Raw genomic sequence first — 22,318 nt, 5'->3', positions numbered from 1 at the left:
TTTACTTTGACGTGCATGAAAGTTCAACTAATTGGCATCCACATAATGCACAAAGCAAGAATATATATAATTTAGCTTAATAGGTTATAAAATTAAAATAAGAAAGTTGTGCAGACCATATCTTGCCTTTTATCCTTCTCTGGATATTTACTCAAATAACATAGTCGCTATCAGTCTCTCTCACTCTCACTTTCCACTGAGCTTGTGGAGAGATGATAACCTCAGTAATTCTTTAAATGAAGAAAGGAAAGCCTGCCCTCTTACCACAGATAGTTCTTTCGTGCATCATCAGTACATACCTAGTCTTATTTGTACACAAAGTTGATTGTTGTAGGTAGGCTAACCCAATAAATTAGTTGTGAAAATTTATTTGTTTGACTCAATTTTACCTGACAATCCTAAACTGAATAAATAGAAACTTGAAATTTATTTCTTCTCCTTTTGAGGTGTGCATCAAAATTTTGAAGTCATGGCAGGCTTGAACTACAGGTTTATAAGAAATCTGCATGTGTAAGTGTTTTCAACATTTAAAACCGGTAAAAAGGTTGCTTAGCTTTTTTCATTAGTACACATTTCTTTTTTTAAGAATCTTGTTTATTTGGCCTACGCTGAGTTCTAGTTTTTCAAACAATTTTACATTCTTTTGAATATTCTTAGATGTCCTAGAATCAGTTGATATTCATGTAATTAATATAATTACATCAAAACTTGCAGATGTTTGGTACATTTTCCACTGATCCTACTGACATTTCATCATGCGTAGGGATTGGTATTGGCCATAAAAGTATAATTAAATTAAATATTTGTGCACAGCCTATGCATCAAATATTTGTGATAAAATATTGTATCCTTCTTAAAACTAGTTTATCAGAATAAGAATGAGTTACCAGGCACAAGTATGGCTTTCACGATGATAGTTTCCAGGTTTCAAAAGAGTCACTGCCTACTAAAATCCTCAGTTCTTTTACCTTGACAGCCCAACCTTATCAAAACATTAGCAACAGGAGTGATTAGCAAATTAACAATACAGATAAGAGAGTCTATTCCCACATACACCCTCCTCAATCCTGTTGGCTTACTATGGACATGACATTTCCAACATGGTATATGTTTCCCTGACTAATTGCTTTGTAATGATGTTTACAAATTATGGAAAATGGTTGGGTTGAAATGTAATACAACGACTTGCCAGTGGATAGTCAAATGAAAACTTTTTACATATCATTAAAATTTATTGTTGTGTTTCATGTTAACATGTTGCAATAACTCCACCTTCCAGTAAATTCAGCTATTTGCAAACATGAGAAAATACCATCAAAGACTTTTCAACCTATTTAATATAGCCAATAATAACATAAATTCAACTTTAAAACTAAAGAGAAAACTTGATTGATGTTTGGAATTTATTGCTGCGATGTAAAAATGAGATCCAGGTATTATCTCAAGTTTTCCACAAATGTCTTCATGATCGAATCTTAAGTCTCTCTTCGTCATCAAGTTTTAATCATGACATTTTAGCTCTAGCTTGTCTTCTTTTAAAGCAAACTTTTGCAGCACAAGAAACATGTCAGACAAATTTCGCACTTCATTAGCTAGAGTTGCTAAGATCATGGGCAGTTGGCTTGAAGAAACCTACATTATATGTAGTTATAGCAGAGGTTATCGAATTAAATAACAGAAAGAATCTCAAAAAGACGCCGTGTATTTCCAGCCAGAGGACAATCATGAAAGAATAATAGCCAAAAGAGGAAAAGGTTTAAGAAATAACAGGTTCAAACGCGAGTTGAAAATGACTTTTCTTTTTAATTTTTACGCGAAACAGAGGAGGTTGAAACGTTAGGGAAAAAAATGGAGGGGCAAGCAGTCATACCTGGCAACTTCAAGAGAAGAAATAAGAGAAGCGATTCTGGCGTCTTGATTTACTAATTCACTGTTATCATGTGTACATCCTTCAATCGACTACTGATGTCTAAACTCGAAGTAGTTTACCGTCGTTTCTTTCAATTTTGACTCATTTTCCCAAACCAAAATTATCAGTCACGCTCAAAAGAAAATAATTTCAACTGATGCGGACTGTTACGGGAAGACTTACTGATTTTTCCGTGTGTTTGTTTAGAGCATATTTATTCGTAAACTTTCACATTTAACCATTTCCAACTTACTCGAGTTCATTCAAGTTCTTCCATTTTAGTAAATCAAAAAATGAATAAAAACAACAACAGCTTTTGAAATAGATTTTTGCTTGTTACTCGCTTCATTATGCACCTACATGTCGGCACTTTTGTTACTTATTACTGGTTTTTTTAGGCAAATATAAGTGTTAATGGTCTTTCTGGAAAAATTGATTTTCATGGTAGTTAGCAGCTGAGTTTATACTATATTTATTCGTAAACTTTCACATTTAACCATTTCCAACTTACTCGAGTTCATTCAAGTTCTTCCATTTTAGTAAATCAAAAAATGAATAAAAACAACAACAGCTTTTGAAATAGATTTTTGCTTGTTACTCGCTTCATTATGCACCTACATGTCGGCACTTTTGTTACTTATTACTGGTTTTTTTAGGCAAATATAAGTGTTAATGGTCTTTCTGGAAAAATTGATTTTCATGGTAGTTAGCAGCTGAGTTTATACTCGTAACTTTAATTTCTTTTCATACGATAGTTTCCACACCAACCTTGCATAGATAAGCAGAAAATTTTGATTGCCTTTCCGTTTTTATTTCCTAAGCTGCTCTGCTGTAATTAAGCTATATTTTCAATATCAGAGCTGTAAATTCTCACCTAAGTTTCCTATTTTTAATGGCCTCGAGTTTATTGCATCCATCTTTTTAATTTTGAGATTCTTTCCGTCGTAGAAACAGATGGAATATTTAAGTAGCTTTCGTTTAACTTCAAAGAGACTTTTTTCCGCTCCTTTGTGTCCTTATTCAAATATTGTGATTTGTGTAACAATGGAACCTCACACCAGTTCATATTTAAGCAAGTGCTTTGTAAAGCTTTTTTCGATTACATCCACGACGGCGTACCGATTACATACGACGGAGTGCCGATTACAGTTTTAGTTTTGACCCTAGCATGAGGTATGTTAGAGCGCTCTACGAATAAAAGTCTATTGTGGAACTTAAACGCTGTCTCCTCCTTGAAGTCCGTACAAGTTCACTCGAAGTAGATCTCCGTGTGCCAGGAAATCGTGACGAGTTTCCGCTCTCGTTAGCCGAGTGGTCTCTACCGAGTAAATTACCCGTTTTGTACGTTCCCGCGAAGTCAAATTTAATGCGTGAAAACCTTACCGTCACATGACATCTCACACTTCCCCTGAAGAAGAAAAGATTCTCTATCTTCGAAAATTTACTCAAAACATCGGGAATAACAACGAAGGTCCTCAGCTGCTTGAAGATACCGCTGACTAGCATACGTTTTATCGCAAGTTGTGAGGACGTCGTCCCCAGGTTTCAGACCTCGCAAATTCTTCCCTTCCTTCCCCATCCCCGGACTGGTCTCCTAATCCCCTTAAAGAAACTCTTCTACAACCAGTGTTGAAGAGTTTTATTACAGTTTTTATTGTAATGAGGGGCTAGAAAATAAACTAACAAGAGTTCCGCTCTTAGGTTTGGCTAAATCTATATATTATCGTAACATTATGATGAAGTTTGTATCGGTATTTCATAAATTCCATGATATTAATAAATCATCTCACCATTTCTGGAAATTTCGCAGCAACGTGTGAACGTCTGCGACAGTTCTCCTGTATTGTCGCCGTCAGGTAAACTTCTGTTTTCTCTGAAGCTAAAGATTAATAGCCGTGTCCTTTTACAAAACGCATGAAGAATCTTCATTCAGGAAAAGTGCAGAGAAGTAGCTAAATCTATCTAACAATACTTTCGCTCAAAATTTGTCGAATAATCCCTACTCAAAAACTCATCCTGATAGACTCTGTTTAATTCTTATGTTTAATACGAGTATAAACATGAAAACGTTTTGATTATTGCTTATCACGGTATGTTAATATTTGATAAAGAAATGTGTTTTATATTTAAGTAGGTTCACATTAAAATTGTATTGATGTGTCTTGAACAGATGCAATAGTTCGCCCCGACCCCACCCCCCTCCCCCTCAAAAAAGTTTCATTGTGCCATATTAAAAAAATAAATTGTGTTTGAACATAACTGGCATGATATGTCACAAAATGTCCATCAAACCCAACCTATAATAGAGTCCTTGCAGAAATAATTTTCGACGTCTGTAAGTATGGTAATTTTGGCCATCCTTCCATTGAAGAAGGTACAGTCTTTTTGCTCATTGAGATCTTTTGAGTCGCAGCATGACACCTACCAAGATTCGCATAATCGCATATACGCTCACTAGATGAAAAGCAATTAGGGAATAGACACAGCTTTACTGATAAGCAATCTGTGTCACGACTGGTTACGAGTCTTCACTAAGTTCAAGACTCCGATTTATTTCGTAACATTAAAGAACGTCCTATTTTGATAAGATAATTTTAAAAGTTTGTTAAAAATAAGAACAAAAACACAGTCACCTGCAGGAGTTGTTCTGGATGAAGTGGCAATGGTACTTGATACTGGCTTAACTAGGGAAAGTAAAATACGACTTCTTGATTCTCTGATCGTCATGAAATTTCAGTTTTGTCATCGATCATACCAAACTAAAACCACTTGATCATGGTATCAATATTTTTTCCGGAGGCTCGGCTCTCAGAATTTGTTTCAGGGAGGTCCTGTGTTATGACAAACTACACATTGTTATTATTATTTAAGAGGCTGTCTCTCTTATTTCCACCCGGTCAATTTTGCGTCAAAAATAATTTTGCCTGAAACTCTGTTAACAGAAAGACTTTACCTAGGAAAGAACTAAATTAGATTTGGTTTGATTCGAAATAATTTTCTGACTGCTGACGGGCCATAATTATTTCCCAGTCCGTAGGGACCGTCGCAACGTCTCGAAAATTAAAAAATAGGCATATTTTGTAACGTTTTAAAATATTTTTTTCGCATAGTTAAGCCACAGAATTTATATCAGATTGCTTAAAAACCTTTCTAGTTTGCCAAGAAAGTTAGAATTTGCCCTCTCAACATATTTGAAAAGGCGAATTTTAACATATTCTGACCACTAGAAATCGCCATCGGCCGAGCTGAATTTTTTCCAAAATCAGAATATAAACTCTCCATGTCTGGAAACTGAGGGAGAAATGAAGGTTTTAGGCTTCTGAAGTGAAGAAATAATCGCTTAAATTTAGATCAGTTCGATGTTATACTGTTCTCACAAAGGTCCGCACAAAAGAGAAGACCGCTGATAGCTTGTGCCGTACGTTGTGCCATATGGTTTTGTTTTGTATCCCACAGTAATATTTGGGCAGAAAAATTTTGGATGAAAAGAATAAATTCTTTTACCTGGAGTTTGATATCATATAATTAATAAATCAATTTCAGATATCCTGAGCTTGCTTGCTTTGCAGCGATGTTAAATGGGTGATTCACCGCGAAATGTGGCCAATTTCGACATTTGTTTTGATACCACGAATCACGATGGATGCCGCCTACTTTTCGAAGGCAATACCTAGCTATTTGTTGAAGTTATCATGGATTTCACCAATTTGGTTATTAGAAAAATTCTGAAGTGAGCCATGAAGCCGGGCTGCAAAGCGGGTAAGCTGTATTTATGACGAAATCTGCTCCAGTGGTTCGATTTTGATGTAGGCGAAAAAATCGCGAATGCTCGTACATGTGCTGATTCAAACGGTCATAACTTTTGAAAAATCGAAAACGTACAAAGGTTTTTGCATATTTTTGCCTATAAAGGTCTAAACTTAACGGCTGTGTAGGATAGAATCGTCAACCAGGTCCCAAATCCCAAAACTTAGCGTCTTAATTAAGGTTATTTACGGCCATCGGCCGATGGCGATTTTTAGTGGTCAGAATATGCTAAAATTCGCCTTTTCAAATATGTTGAGAGGGCAAATTCTAACTTTCTTGGCAAACTAGAAAGGTTTTTAAGCAATCTGATATAAATTCTGTGGCTTAACTATGCGAAAAAAATATTTTACAACGTTACAAAATATGCCTATTTTTCAATTTTCGAGACGTTGCGACGGTCCCTACGGACTGGGAAGTAATTATGGCCCGTAATGCAGTCAGAAAATTATTTCGAATCAAACCAAATCTAATTTAGTTCTTTCCTAGGTAAAGTCTTTCTGTTAACAGAGTTTCAGGCAAAATTATTTTTGACGCAAAATTGACCGGGTGGAAATAAGAGAGACAGCCTCTTAAGGCTACGGTTGACCTTCAAGGGTATATTTTGCCAAATATTGCTACTTTAACTACAATTTCCAAGAAAAAGCCTTGAAAAATATCGAAAAGTGCGCGAGTTACTCACTAAAACGTATTTTCGAACAAAATGTGTATTATAACATGTCACTAGACCTTGAATAGGGAGAGAGAAAAAGGAGGAGAGTCCTTATGCGAACCTCTAAGACAAACGCAGTGATGGATTAAGGCTCTTAGATTAAGGAATCTTCGCTTCCCTCACCCGACCACCAGCCGTTTACGAGTTCTGCAGCGGCGTGCTTAAGCCGCCTTTAATTAAAAAAAACTTGAAATGAAAATAACGGCCAGAAAATTTAACAAAGGTCTATCACCTGCAATTTTTTCGCTGCGGGTCTCGTGAGACGCCTCTAGACGCACCTGTGTTTCTATTTGAGGTCGGAATTTCCAGTTTTCGAAGATCTGACCTAACTTGACATGTGGTCACCCAAAGTGAAATGTTGGCAAAACTCTGGAGGCGAGAAAAACCTCCTTCGGTTTTACGTAAATGTGTCTATACTTTGATCGAATGAATAAGGAATGAAAACCTTACGAATTGCCTTGAATTTTTTTCCAAAGACTTCCATGATACCAAACTAAAAATGAAAAAGATATACAGAGGGGTCCATGGAATCTATGAATAAAACTAATTTTTTAGTGTTAAACTCAATGGAACAATAACATTGAAAAAAAGCTTCTGTGTTTCAAAGATATCGATGGACTTATACTGTTTAATGTCAAGTTTGAAATATAATGTCAAATGATGAAATGTCAAATGCAATTCACGTTTTATTATCTAAGTATGGAGCCTTATTTGTTCCTTTAATTTCAAACGTATTTCAGTGTAATGAAAACAACTTTGATGCAATTTTAGAGTCTAAAAAGTGTAACACAGTTTGTTAAGATATGTAGAGTGTATCACACTGAATTTTAGATAACAATGCTTAAACCTTTACTCTTTACTGCCTGTTCCAGTTAACAATAGAGAAGTTGACCGGTAGGGAGCTGGTTATGATGCTCACTCCCAATGAAAGGAGTTATCTTAGGTCGTAGGATAAGACTCATTGTTGCAAAAAAGGTTCTGATTTTTTAACCTTCATCTAGTGTCTTTTTCTATTGTTAAAAAGTTCTTTAGAAAATCCTTAGTTCCTGTACATATGCAAGAGATGCTCCTTTTGTATTCGACGTGATCCCTGGAAAGAAAATAGTTTTTGACCCTTGAAATGTTGTCTTTCGAATGATAGAGTGACCTTCTTCACTGTGTTGCAGACATAAGTAGGCCGCACCATTCGAAAACTAATTTTTAGTTATCGATAACTGTAGTAAAACTATATAATCTTGAAATGTTCCCCTGTTAATAAAACTTGATCAGCATTTCTCGCTGTTTAGATAGTCACTTTCCCTGCCCTATGAAAAAATAATACACTTCTGCGGTTTTAATTATGTGAAGAATATGTTAGCAATGGTGCAATGATGTGGGATACCTGAATCAGCAATATAGTTCAAATATTAGTTAAAATTATTTATTACACTAAACCCATAATACTTACCAACACTTAAGAAGAGCGTTGTAGATACATTTCCTACTTCATTTTTAGCAAAACAGGTATACCATCCCTCGTCACTTAGAGCAGCATTCTGAACCTTCAGAGTTGAGCCGTTGGTCGTTTCATTGCCGTTGGTATCATTTCCTTTGTACCACGTGACAACAGCTGGGGGGTTTCCACTGTTTTTAAGGCAAGGAATGGCCACGTGCTTTCCTTCTGTAACAGTTTCACTCTTTAGGGAGTTGACCGATGGTCCATCTAAACAAAAAGAATTACACATGCAGTGAGGATGAGTGCTAAGAGTAGCGAACCTTGATGTCAAAACATAAAGTATATAGGCGAAGCAAATAGTGCTTTACCCATCTCCATATCTTTTGTTAGCAATGTTCTTTGTACAAATTTCCACAGTTGATAAGGATAGGACTGATATCAAAATTGACATGCATAGGACTGTGTAAGGTAAAACAATAAAGTAATATAAAACACTTCAATAGAGAACAATGCGAGGTAGTTTTATTTCGGTAGACACAAACGTGCAAACCCAGCATTTCTGTGTTATGACTACACAATCCAAACAAATCCATGTCCATCTTATTCCTTAACAACCGCGTACAGGACCAAATGAGTATAATTTGTCATAATAGAGTAAGGAGTAGCTACACGTACAGGAATCAAAATATTCCCCATTTACAGGCAGCTATAGCATAGAACAACTCACCAACAAAATGCATTACCTAAATCAGTCTTAGTAAATTTTAAAAGTGTCCATACTAATGAAGATTCTTACATGTAGTTATGAAATATGGAAGTATTTAAAGTTTAGGAAATAAAGGCGCAGCTAGGTCGTATTAAACACTAACGGAACAAGTATTTTTGTCAAAACTGTGTGGCTGATGCAAGCAAGCACCTACAAGAACAAAAAGCTCAAACATTATTACAGCAGAGAAGAAAAAACTAAAAAATGGAAGGTGGAAATAAATGTTGAAGGAGAGGAAATTTTGTTTCACCAAATGAGGCTCCACAAACTTCCATTAGATCCTTCAAGTTCTTTGCACTGACATAGTTTAAAACTACCAAAAAATGTAAACTAGTTAACATCAATTCGCCCTTTCATTGTGACAGCTTGGAAAAGAAGTGTTACAACAAATCCACCATTACTTCAACTAAAATTTATTTTAAAAAAAGGAATCAATGACAACTGCAGCATTAGTGCTGGTGATTACATCTATTAATAAAGATAAAATATATTCTTCCTTACACTTTACATCAATGAACATGGTTGTAGAAGCTCTTCCACAAGTGTTGTTTGCAACACATCCGTATTCTGTTTGATATCTTGTGATGTTAATGATGGTCAACAGCTTTCCTGATTCAACGAATTGATCAGTTGTTACATTCTGCCAAAATAGATTCAGGGGAGGAGTCCCTGTAGTTAAATTACACTCCCCCATCACATTTTCACCTTCCTTGACTGTTACATTTGGTGTCTGTTTTACTGCAGGTGGTTCTGGTGGGAATAAATTAAAAAATATTGTTGAACTATAAGTAGCTCAATCAGTGAACAAATTTTTATTCTTTAGCCACCAAGTATTCCTCAGAAAGTATATTGAAGAGTAAAGGCGAGAGCTCTGAATAATGATACCAAATTGACATGTGCTCTCTATTCTAGGGACCTGTTCACTATCATGAAGTTAAGCGTTACCCTCAAGAACTGTCCCCTCAATATCCAAACGGCTCTCAGCACAGAATCGTGCCTAGGGTTTCTGCGGCATGAAGTGACTAAGAGTAATGCTACTCCCCTTGACCGGATGTTGGGTCACAAAAGTTAACCCTCAGCAATTTACGTGTTTCACTAACAATTTGCTGTTACCTGTTTATACTCCTTAGGGATATGAGAAATGATTTTTTAATGAACACAACACGACAACACTGACCCAGTCTCAACTCAGGAACTTTCGGAAGATCGCTAAGTAAGAATTTACGATGGGCCACATTTGCGACTTGAGGCCACGAAGTTTCTAACAAGATTAAGATTACTTGGAGTAAGGACTTAAAATTCCATATAATAAGTTTTTCATATTGAAAACTGATAATTTCTTGTCAAGTGCATCAATGACTTTCATAAAGTTTTTAACATTTTCAGGTTAAAATGTCTCTTATGCCTTTAAGTACCAGCAATCTTACCACCAACATTCAAAAGAGTATCCTTGCTTGCACTGTTTCCTTTTGACGATTGTGCCTCACATCTGAAGATAAACTTGCCACTAGAGTTCATTATCTTTGTCCATGTTCCAGATTTGTCTGTACTGACCCTTTTACCGTTTTCAAACAACACATAAGTATGCACTGGTGGATTAGCATCAGTAGTACAAATGAATTTAACAGCACTTCCTCGGCAGACTGTGCCTCTCGGTGCTATATCTAAATTGACTTGATCAGGGTCATCTGGAAGAAATAATGCAAAGAATTTGTCAAACCATAATTTATTTAATAATGTATTTCCATCTATATAAATAATTCAATTATATTGGTTACATTGCACGATGCTAGAGTTACTTCAGTTAAACTTTATGCTTGTCCGTTAGCAAGCATGGGACAAGTGCAAAAAGTAAAGGTGAGCCTTTTATACTTTATGGAAGAATTCCTCTTCACTCTTAGGCAAAAATTATATCAACTCTAAATTATATCCTGTTATAATTTTTTATAAAATAAAATACTGAGATAAAAGAAAGAAATAAAACGGTTGCAATCACATCAAAGGAACGGGTTTCCAAGAAAATTAAATCAATTGATCTGGACACTTTTTGAAATGCTCTTGCAGTTTCTGAACTGTGCCAAGGAACCCACAGGGGGTTAAATGAGCTTGTTGAATGCTACAATAAGACATTGGCATTTGTTCTTGATATACACGCTCCACTTCAAAGAAAAATCATTCACCGGAGGCAACGCGTACCGTGGTATAGCGATCAGATTTTAGCGACAAAAAGGATGAAAAGAAAAGCAGAGAGAAAATAACGCCCATCAAGTTCTACACACGACATAATAGAATAAAAATCTGCAAGAAACTTCGCTACTAATTCGATTAAAAAGGCACGTTCTAACTTTTATGAGAACCTCAATCATTTGGGGAAACATGATCTTTACCCATCGCTACAATCTGCCTACAGAAAGAACCGTAGTACAGAAACTACTTTTGAAAGTTACTAACGACACCTTGATGGAAATGAATTCTCAGTGTGCTGTTCTACTTGTGTTACTTGACTTGAGCGCTGCACTTGACACTGTTGATCATAGTGTTCTTAGAATCTCTGGAGCACCATTAGATTGGTTTAAGTCGTGCTTTTCAGCAAGAAGGCAACGTGTTTCTATTCCCGGCGCCCTCTCTACCAGTCTTCCTCTTGACTGGGGCGTTCCATAAGGGTCCTGTCTTGTTCCCTTGTTACATATCATCCACGCTTCAAACCTATTTAACATCACTGAACGTCACCTTCCAAATTTTCATTGTCATGCGGAATGATTCACAAATATATTTGGCCTTCCGGCCCGATGACTTGTCAAGTCAACAAGATGCTATAACTGCCATGCAAACTTGCATTGACGACATTCGCTTAACAGTTATGTAAGGTTAATATTCCTTAGATCACCGTGGGAAACTCTGATACAACGAAATCGTCAGTTGTTAAGAACCTTGGCTCGTACATTGATGACGAGCTATCAATGAAATCCCACATCAATAAAGTCTGTAATGCATCATTTTACTATCTCCAGAACATTAAACGTTTCCATTCAGAGAAACAAAATATGATCACATGTGGCATTACTAAATATAAAAAAGGGCTGACTACTTCTACTCCCTAACAGGCTTGCAACCCCTTTCTTCGGTGGAATACTGCTTCAAAGGAATGACTAAAGGTAAACTTGATCCCCTTCCCTCTGTTTTTACACAGATTCAAAATTTGAAACTTCTCTAATCGTGAAGAAAACATTCTCCTTAAAAGTATATATTTCATTTGGTAAAAAGTAGCCACATTTAGGGAGAAACCGTCGCCCGATATGTGCATGCACAATTGCAAAATATAATGTCACTTCGAAAGTGCCCTATAATAATACATTTATGAATATAAACAAGCCTGCAGCAGTGTTCCAGAACACTTACAATCCCCCTCCCGTGAAAAAATCCTGAATCTTGGTAAGTCACACCAACATAACTGGCAAAAACAAGTAATATAGTTACTTTTGGGTGATTAAAGGACTAAATAGATAGGTTGAAGAGTAAACAAAAACTAAGCAGAGCAGACACAAACAATATAAAAAAGAAGTGTGCTCTTGAATGTAGTAAACGAGTCTTCAAACAGCAACGTTGAACAAACCTGCATGAAGAGTATGACAAGGCCATCTTTTCTCCGAAGATCACAGTAGAATGCTGAGCTCATGGTAGACAATGGTTAACACAAAACAGTTGTGCAGACACGAAAACTAAATGTGGCTCATTGCGTTTCCTTTTCACAAAGTAACTTAAGTTTGTGGTGGTTGGAATAGAAATAGATTTTATATGCCGTTACCGTCACAATCTGACAAACGCGAGCCGAGAATAATCTCTGCAAAAGTACAACTTTCTTCAGGTAGCAAAAGTGAATGAAAATCCCTACCCTTTCAAAAGCCTTGCAGTAAAATATACTTTCATTGAAAAGATCATATAAATCCAAGCCTAACCAGGGTGCGACAAAAGTGCTGTCAGATATCCTAGGCTTGGTAAAAAGTCCCATTATGCAACCATGATTCCATGGTGATTTGCTCGATGAGCAAGCAGACTTTGTTGAGACAGAGCAATTGATGGAATTCTTTCTTGTAAGGCAACATTGTTTCTTAGTTGAATTGTCGAGAACTGGGTAAAGATATTTTGTTTTTTCATTACTTTGAAACCAGGCGAACTCTTTTCCGGCGTGTACATATGCATGCGTAGAGATATGGTATTTTCCAAACTTCCCCTTTGCGGCATGTTTGGTTATTAAAGTTTTCTCCACTTATTAAATTTTGCTTCAATGCTGTTGTTTGTTACATTTATGGTTTTTTGTTTTTTCAGTCTTTCACATGACTTTTTTTTAGTCTTCAAGTTACGATCCATCATTTTTTTATCAGATTATTCCAGACAATAAGTTTAATAGCAGTACCACTCTGTGTTAAAGAAAATTTTATTTCAAAGGATCATAACATTACGGTTAAAAAAAATTGAAATGTGAAGTCATTTTACTTGATGTTTCCAACATTGACACAGTGTCTGCTTCAAAACTGAAATATCTTATTTCTATTGGAACATCGTCAAGGGTTTTGTACTTCCACACTGGTGCAACATTCACAAAAACTTTAAAATAAGAGCAAGCTTTATACACCAGTCTTACCAAAATTATAAAAGAAAATTATCTTTAACACTTAAAAAAAAATTTCAGTATATAACATCAAAATTTCCCTGCAAATACAGCTAGGTCAAATCAATTAGGCAAATTAAATAAGGATTAAAGATACACTAGTTTGTAGTACAAGGTATACTCACAAAGAACATTGACGGAGATTGTACTGTTAACTGCACTTGGAACCCCATTGTCTGCAACACAGCGGTATTTTCCATTATAAGTCCTGTTGATATTAACAATATGCCAGGGATTTCCAACAAACAGCACTTCATCCTCTGACACTCTGGTCCAGGTTATATTTGGGGCTGGTTTACCAGTTGCGTTGCAAAACAAAGTTAGGTTAGAACCCTCATTCACAGTCTGGTTATCACTTGTTTTGGTTATCCTTGATGGAACTGAGAAAAGAAAAAATTTTAAAAATCTCAGGTGACGTTGATGGCGAAAATAGTCAACTTCAGCATTACTTTTATTATGCACCTTAGAGGAACATTGTCGATCGCGGTCAAACTTCTGTGCATACGTATGTCTAAATACTTTTCGTTCCATTTGCCTCGACATCCATGTGATCTTCACCATGGGAAGAATCTCTGCTTTCCTTTGGTTTTCATCAAGTGATTATAAACTGTTTATAACCTCTTGTTTTCTTTCAAAACAATTCAGCTCTCCTCGCTGAACGAATTTCTTTGTTTTAAACGCTGTTCTTCTATCAAAATTGCTGGTTAATTTCATGTGCGACAAGAGAAGTTAGTAGCTTTAAAGTTGGCTCTTCAGATTTTGGGAGCTCATCCCGTATTCCATTTTCTTAAAGCAAAGCTTTTAAGAAATGTATTCGTACATCACATCTTTGCCCATTTACAAAGATTTCAGCTTTTTCACCATCAACTTAAATTCAGTGTGTTATGGTATAATCTAACGAAGAAATCTATCGAAGAAGATACTCCCTAGGGAAAAGAAATCATTTCTCATTAAGCATATTCAGATGGACGGAAAGCTTTGTACTGACAACAAAAAGATTGCAAATGCTTTTAACACGTTCTTTGCATCAGCTGTCACGCGCCTTAAACAATCTCTGGATCTTGGCAGTAACGAAGAAGGTTTTCTCAAGCTGTGAATCGTTCACTATCAGGTTTTAAGTATAAAATGGTGGATGAATCGTTTAGTTTAAATGCCCTCTGACAGCTAAAAACTAGTAAAGCAAGTGGACTTGATGGCATTTCACCGCGGTTGCTGAAGGATGCCGCTGAAGTCATTTCCAAGCCACTGACTCTGATAATTAATGCTTCATTATCGCAAGAAATTGTGCCGCAGGAATGGAAACAGACAAGAATTACTCCCCTTTTAAAAAAGGAGCGTCTACCGATAGGGACAATTATCGACCCATATCTGTCCTGCCCGTGGCATCGAAATTACTGGAGCGGGCTGTTCACCATCAGTTGTACAGTTTCTGCAATGAAAACAAGTTACTAAGTCCTTTTCAGCGTGGATTTAGAGCAAACCACCCTCAATGAATTTGCTGTCGTTGCCTTCTCTGATTTCGTTCGACATGGTATGGATCAAGGTTTACTTACTGGCGCTGAGTTTATTGACCTGCGTAAAGTGTTTGATTCTGTCGACCACGATCTATGGATAAACAGGCCAGAATCATATGGAATTTAGGACACTGAACTGAATTGGTTCAAAAGCTATTTATCTGATCGCAAGCAAGTAGTTAGCGTTGGCAAAACGCCCAAAAATTAAGTTTTTTTTCCATTTAAGTTGCTTTTCCATTATTGCATTTGTTTTAAAGATCAAACAGGCCATTGTTAATAAATGAGCTGTTTTGGAAGTGTCGTCGTTTCAAATTGTTGGAGTTTGTTTCAAATTTTTGGAGTGTGTCGGAAAGATCTTATCGTTGTCCAAAAGCAGGCACAAGAAAATCAAATGGCCTTTTTCATGTTTACATCTAAGTTTAAAGATTACTCAGTTAATTGTTGGTTAATTTGAAATACGTTGGTTTGGAGGAGTTTTCTATTCAAAATGTTGGTGATTTGGTGTCGGAAAACCCATAGGATGCCTCGTGTTTACGTCCATGTGAATAAAAGATCCCCATAACCTAGGCCGGTTTTGTCAGGCTATCGTTGTTGGTTCAGCACTTAGGTTACATGCGCAGTTTTAAGCCAGTCAGGATTTCAACGCATTAGGCTTTGGATGACTTGCAAACACTTGATGTTACGTATCAAATACAAGTACTCACAACTGTTTTTATCCTAAATTGGTGTCACTGTCGTGACTTTGACTGGCTACAGGCAGGCTTTAGCTCTGTTCCCGTTGCGTTATACCTGCTGACAAAAGATTTAATGCCCATAGAGGGCGGAAGCCATAATTATTCACAATGCTTTTGACTCAAGCAGGAGTTACGAAATACCATTACAGCCGATAGTTTAGACGACTTGTTCAGTTGCTCTTTGATGCCAAGTCCCCCTTCCGGCATGCTTTTTATTCCAGGTTTTCATGTTACATGCTATCATCTTCTAACCCCGTCACCAAGAGTACAGTTCTTCAATTACTTTTTGGTTTCCTGTGCAGTGATCACTTTCTTATGCACACTTTTGTCTTAACCAGTGCTCAGGAATGTGCATAGTAAAACAAAATCGCCCTTAATAATTCTCGTAATCATGTTTAACCTTATCCAGTAATTATTAAATATTTCCATTCTCTGTACTTGAATTGTACGTTCGATAATCTTAGGAAAAAACTGGCGAGACGGAAATCTGTCTAAAGATGTTTTAGTTTGAATCACATCATTGGTGATCGTCGATCGTTCTATTTATAAACAAAAGGTCCAATTATTTTCTCTTGATTTATCTGCTGTTCGTTAAAGAAATTTTTTTTGTTTCAAACCAGTTGTAAAGTCAAATTTTCCAAGGATTGGGAAAGAATTTTCGAGCCAGATTATTTAGGGCTCCTTATTTATCATATTCTGTAACTTTATTTAAATTCTCGTCTTCAGAGTCTTTCTTACCCTTTCGTCAATGTACTCAGTTTGATGTCTCGTGTGCCAGTGAGCTTTTTACGCATGAATTGAGCTTCCGAATAAATAGATTCAAAGAGGTTTCCTTCAGAAAAATTGTTGAGCTCACTTTGAGTATGTACTAAAATTGCTTTTTTTTCTTTTCAGTCACGATAAATAGTACTAGAACATCTATTCACCAAGATTTTAAAGAATAATTTTCTATTTCAAAGAAAAGGATTAAAATAAAGTGAAAAAAAGATCTTAAAAATTATATAGAGACCTGCACGTATATTTTAAAGTAGCTTTTCCCCTCTAACATTCATGTCACAACAGGTTTGTGTCCTTCATTAAACTGGCTTTTTCACCGAGCGGACTTCCTGAAACGGCCAGTTACAAAACTGGTTCATATCGGCTAATCAAGGAGATCAGCCTATGAAAGTTTGATTATTTCCTTTTCAAGCTTAATAACTTTTACTGGGTGAGAATGAAATCACTGACTCCCTTTTCATTCGTTCCAGTATCATATTAGTTCATGATACTGCGAAAATTCTGTCAATAAAATCAGAGAAAGTGCTGCTGAAGGGGTGGAAGAGTTGCCTTTCCGCCTTAACGGAAATTTTCCTCAGCATGCATGCCTCTTTTATTTATTTCGGCAGCAATAGCTTCTAACGCATCTTCAATCTTAGCCTGCAGAGCCGACGTAGTTTTAGGAGCAAAGGTAATTAACGAGCAATTGCTCAGTAAAATATGGCTGGATTCTTTGATTTTCATTGCCGTGAGTGGGCGACGGTTAAAAGAAAGGAGAGGGGAGGGTCAGGCAATAAAAATTACGCCGTCTTCCCACCTTTCCCCGCCCCCTTCCCCCACCGTCCACTCTAACTCTTAATCAAACATGGCCGGTCGAATAAACGATCGCGAGCTTTTTTAACATCAGCTCGCGTTAAATCAATAAGACGCCTGCACAGCAGGTTACCTAAATCTGGTACCTAAAATATATCAGTCAGTTACTCGGGTTTAACTTTTCATAGGCGATATACTGATTTGCTATAATTATCAATCGGCTTGTTGTACCGGTTCACCGAAAGGTAGTGTATGTTGTACTTCGATTTAGGACTTTTTACTTAATTAGTTTATTCTGTCTCTCACCTGTAATTTCCAGCCGTATATTATATTTCCAGATACCTAAGTTCGTCTGAACCGCACACTGAATGGTAGCATCTCCCAACTCACTGACATTTTTAATCATCAAAGTGGCCACTTCACTTTTGTTGACGTCAAAACGATCGTCATTTATTAATGTTATACCGCCCAATATTGCAATCTGAGTTCCATCCAGTGCCCATATTTTTAATACCACTACTTCCCCAGTTCCCAGTGTATAGTTCCACCTCAAAGCCACATTAGTACTTCCATCCAACACTGAAAACGTGAATGTTCGTACGTCATTTCCATCAGTCGGAGCCCAGGCTGGTGGAGGAGCCGTCCAAGTAAAAGATTCAGCTTTGAATTGAAAAACGTAATAGTTGTTGAAACAGCAAATTATTTTAATGGCCCAAGTTATTTACTTACATGGTAATTTCCCATTTACCTTTTGTTATTGCTCTTATTAACAAAACATGTACCGTCAGGGTTACCAGCGTCTACGTTTGGCAGTAAGTGTGATATGCCGCAAATCTTTTGAGGTTATCCGCTTTTAAAATCAATACCCAAATACAACAAAATGCTTCTAGTATAATTGTAGAACGAACGCGCTAGAAGGAGTTTGCACAGTAGTTCGTTCACCGTTTCAGGCAGCAGCTCGGTCATAACATTCAACCTTGAAGCGATGTCACGACAGCAGCTGGTTAATAGACCCTACCTGAGTCCAACTTTTAATTATTCAGGAAAGCTAACCATTGAAGAAAAAGTTCTTCGTTCATATTTAAAATATCCTTCCAGATACTCAGGTTAAGTTAACTTTTTCCTTTGGAGCAAAACTTTGGAAAGCAATGAATTCATTTTCAAGTTTTCTCCTAGTACACTCAAGTTGCATATGAGAAATTTCTTAAGCTAGGCTAAAATCACAGAAGAAAACACAAAACACAAAATCGTTTGCACAGTTATGTTTCTCGTGGTTAAAAAGGCTGAGCGAGGAAACGCGTTGAAGCCTCTTGCGTAACTGGTCACTGAAATTTCGGGCAGTTACATTCGAGAAGAGTGCCTCTTTTAGATTATTTGACGTAAGCATATTAAATTGTCCTTAAGTTGATTTTCGCGTATTTGTTTAGCTGCCATTCTGCCATATTTAACACATATTTAGCAGCAGATTTATTATGTTTTGAATTTTTACCTAATTCAATCGGTTTGACCTTTTTTTTGTCATGCAATTACCTTGTGAGCTATTTCGTTCCTGATTCGGCTGCGTTCATCTTATTAGTCAGAATTGTAACGCTCAGTTATATTTTATTTCTGGCTTTGGCACAATTTGAATTTTCAGCATCAAATTGGCCATCACTCTACGCTATTTTTTCTTACTCTTCGGTCGTCAATCTATTTGACTTTTAAATGAACCTTGCCTTACGCATATGGCCTACTTTAAGTGTTTCGGCTAACGCACATAAATTCAATAATCAACTTTTAATTTAAAGGATATTGGAAGGAGATAGGAAATGGTTTAATTTCCCAACACTTCATTTAAGTATTAAGGCACGTAACTGGTTGCTATAGGGAACCTTTAATCATCTGTAAGAAAGGTTTAATTAATTGTGCGTAAAATACCTGTCATAATCAAAATTTATTGATGAGGTACAGCAAGCCTTAGTTTCCAGAAGTTAGCTTGCGTCAATATTATTTATGATAAAATTGACGGTGAAATCTATTCAACCCCCAAGGTGAGTGAAATTACGTCTTACTACTGAGATATTTTTTTTGTAATTAAAGATTTCACGAGGTCGTAAAAATAGTTTTGAAAATCACATGTTATATTAGAAGCAAATCAAGGTTTTTTTTCCAAATGAGATGATTTTTACTGATACTCTCTTGACGTCGATAGGCGGAATATCCTAGAGGAGAATCAATCGGGGCAAAGATTAAGATGATTGCAAAACCGCATGAAGAATTCTGCGGCAAGAACACAACCACTCGACTGCTAAAATCACAAAATCCCTCACGAGTAAGGCAAATTTTATGTCCACAGTGAGACGAGTTGAAGCTACAAATTTCCATTCAACAACGACTATAAAATGCGAAGCGATGCAGAACTAAAAAGAAAATAAGAGCTGCAAAATTCGGGAAAGAGCAAATTTCAACTTAATAGAAAAGCGAAAAAGGGAAAGGCAACAAAAACGAAACTTGCTGTACTTATGACTTAGCGACAAAACACGCGGTACGTACACGATGGAGGAGCAAAATAAAAAATAGAACGCTTCAGCAAAATATAGGATATGGCCAAACCAGTGTCTAACCTTCTACCTACGTAAAGGACTCTGCATGTTTCTGATACCAATGCCTATTCCTTAAAATGTGCCAAGTGTAGAAGAGTCCTAAGGGTAACATCTCTGGGCTAAAGAGAGAGCTTAAAGTTTCCCTCATTAAAAGATCTTTAGTCTGTGTGCACCTCACCTAACCTCATTTCGCATGATAACGAAGTTTACTTCAAAAATATTATAATCGTTTGATTTACATCAGTTTTCAGGATATCAAATGATCTTTTTGTTACCTCCTAATAACATACAGATCGCAAAATAAAACGTAGTACAAGACTGAAAATATTAATCGATCTTCCCAAGAGCTGCAGCTGAGGTACCGCAGAGATACGTATGTAGTGTTCAGTTTCTTCGATGATTTCGTCAACTGTTGCTTTTACACGGGAATAATCCAAACATGGCTATAGAAAAATTTCTCGAAAAGGGCTCAGTTGTCGATATTCAGTGATGTCGGGACTGAATATCTTCTCACTGCCTCTCACACTGGCGGACGACATGTGGCTCGTAGAATGGAAGAACCAGAAGACCCTTCATTGACCTCCTCGAGAACATTGATGCTTTCATTGATGATCGTGTCCTTCGATTTTGCTATATTGGTTGTCTTGAAATGAGTGGCGTGCTAGTACATGAATCTCTTTCCATTTGTGGTGTTAAACCCCCTTCATACTGAACTGTGCCTTATCAGATCCTATCACAACATTGGAGGTAGGTGCGAGTTTGAGCTCGAACACAAACTCATTAGAAAGAGCTCTTGGAAAGAAGACCAATCTGATCCTTCAGAACTCGTGATCCAATGGAACCCCATATTTGTGTTCATAGTCAACTCCTGATTTCTTCTTATCTCCAGCATTGCATCTGATCTTAAAATCAACAGACTGAATACCTCCTCTGAACGTGCTAGCTCTCTCACTCCAAGTCAAGAAGACGTCCCCATATAGCTGAAAAGATCATAACCGTCGGAGTCTTACACGATTTCTCCACCGAATTTCACAGTCAACTCGTCAATAAGAGCTCTTGTGACATTGTTCACGATATAATTGTTTGTGTGACCACTAACTGCCAAGTCAAAGATGAGTGAAAGAGATCACTTTTCCGCTTGATTTGATCATTTAAATCAAATTGAGTTTTTAATAATTAACTGTTGTCCCTGTGTTTAAATTCTGCTACAATAGAATCAAAATTTATTTTACTAATGTCAAATTCAGTTAATAAATGCATGAATTCATTTAAGTTTTTAGCTGCTTATTAATTGTTAGATAGACTGTTCCAAGCTATTGCTCCTCTGTATTTAATGGAGTTCCTAGTCAAGTTTGTTTCTGGTCTTGTAAGAATGATATCAGCACTTCTTCTACTTTCGCGGCTTGATTTCCTCACTCACTTTTTTTTTTTTACTCACTCATTTTTATTTGTTCACATCAGATGGTTATTACTAAGCTGGCTTGCAAATAGCGAAGAGCTAGTCGCGGCAAGCCAGACAGTTGACAAATAATTTTACACAATTTCACAAAATAAATATTCACATACAATTACAACATTTAGACATTAATCTTCGTGCTTAAAAACATCTAGGTATTAGGATAATATGTAAAGAGGAAAACTGCAGACTAAACATAATTACAGTTAGTAATTAATCTATCATCTTATTAATTAGAGTATCTATGTCGACATAGGAGTTTTCAGTTTCTGGAATTTCGATTAAATTTGTTCTAATGGATTATTTAAGAGAGTTCATGGATGAGTTTTTGAGACTAGTTGGTGTCCCATTCCAGATTTTAACGCCAACACGTGAAAAGGCCTTACTTTGCTCAGACGTTGATGAACGTGTGCTGTACGAGTTAACGCTGGTAATTTTAGAAAACAAATTCGAAATATTAATCGGTGCAGAACTAGTATTGATGTCGTACATTAAATTAGCAATTTTTTCATGATATTGGAATTCTAGCGGTAGAAGCTTTGCTTTCAAGAAAAGGGGTATTGCATGCTTCCTTACTGGAGCAAAGTGAATATGACGGAGTACACGTTTTTAAAGGACAAGAATGTTATTTAACAGGGTCTTGAATGCAGTTCCCCAAGAAGTTAATCCATACGTTATATAAGGTGCAATGAGGGACTTATAAATATCAAGAAGAGTTCGATTAGGAACAATATGTCTTAACTTTGCTATTAGACCGACAGTTTTACTTATTTTTGTTGTAAGGGTATAGATATGGTTTTTCCAACTTAGATTTTCATCAATCAATAACCCAAGACATTTAATGCAGTTCTTATGTTCGAGTGCAACATTCTTATTTTCTTCCTGATTTTCCTCTGCACAAATAGATCCTTGAATGCTGAGACGGTGTAGCCTTTATTGCATTTAAAAACGAACTCCGTCAGTCGAACTTTGTATATTGCTTCCAAACTGTTCCATTGTGTTAGTGTCAAAACGTCTTCGGCACTGGTGTCTCATGATAGTCCATACACAATGCGTCTGGCCCTTGTGTGTGGTTTTTCCAGGTTGCTGAAGCATGTCTTGTTGCACGATCCCCAAACTACTAAGCAGTACGTCACCGGTGGCAATATAATCTTAACATAAAAATCTA

General features: G+C 36.6%; 1 protein-coding gene across 4 annotated transcripts in view; it reads right to left on the bottom strand.

Moving 5' to 3' along the window:
* LOC131779864 (proto-oncogene tyrosine-protein kinase receptor Ret-like) overlaps positions 1 to 22,318 on the bottom strand; it is a 36,368-nt gene that overhangs the window by 8,934 nt on the left and 5,116 nt on the right. For 3 of the 4 annotated variants that reach the window (XM_066168399.1, XM_066168401.1, XM_066168400.1), the window contains exons 2-8: positions 17,419 to 17,772; positions 13,421 to 13,675; positions 10,054 to 10,314; positions 9,128 to 9,376; positions 7,873 to 8,127; positions 4,543 to 4,593; positions 3,700 to 3,788 (exon numbers count right to left, since the gene is read on the bottom strand). In XM_066168399.1, coding sequence (XP_066024496.1) covers positions 3,700 to 3,788; positions 4,543 to 4,593; positions 7,873 to 8,127; positions 9,128 to 9,376; positions 10,054 to 10,314; positions 13,421 to 13,675; positions 17,419 to 17,772 — 1,514 coding nt within the window. Of the gene's footprint in view, positions 1 to 3,699; positions 3,789 to 4,542; positions 4,594 to 7,872; positions 8,128 to 9,127; positions 9,377 to 10,053; positions 10,315 to 11,082; positions 11,333 to 12,025; positions 12,126 to 13,420; positions 13,676 to 17,418; positions 17,773 to 22,318 lie in introns of those variants that run through there. The other variant, XM_066168402.1, reaches the window with a different exon arrangement.

Source organism: Pocillopora verrucosa, chromosome 6, assembly GCF_036669915.1.
Source record: "Pocillopora verrucosa isolate sample1 chromosome 6, ASM3666991v2, whole genome shotgun sequence".
Classification (NCBI taxonomy): domain Eukaryota; kingdom Metazoa; phylum Cnidaria; class Anthozoa; order Scleractinia; family Pocilloporidae; genus Pocillopora; species Pocillopora verrucosa.
The sequence above is the reverse complement of the archived record's forward strand: the minus strand, read 5'-3'. Positions and strand labels throughout refer to the sequence as shown.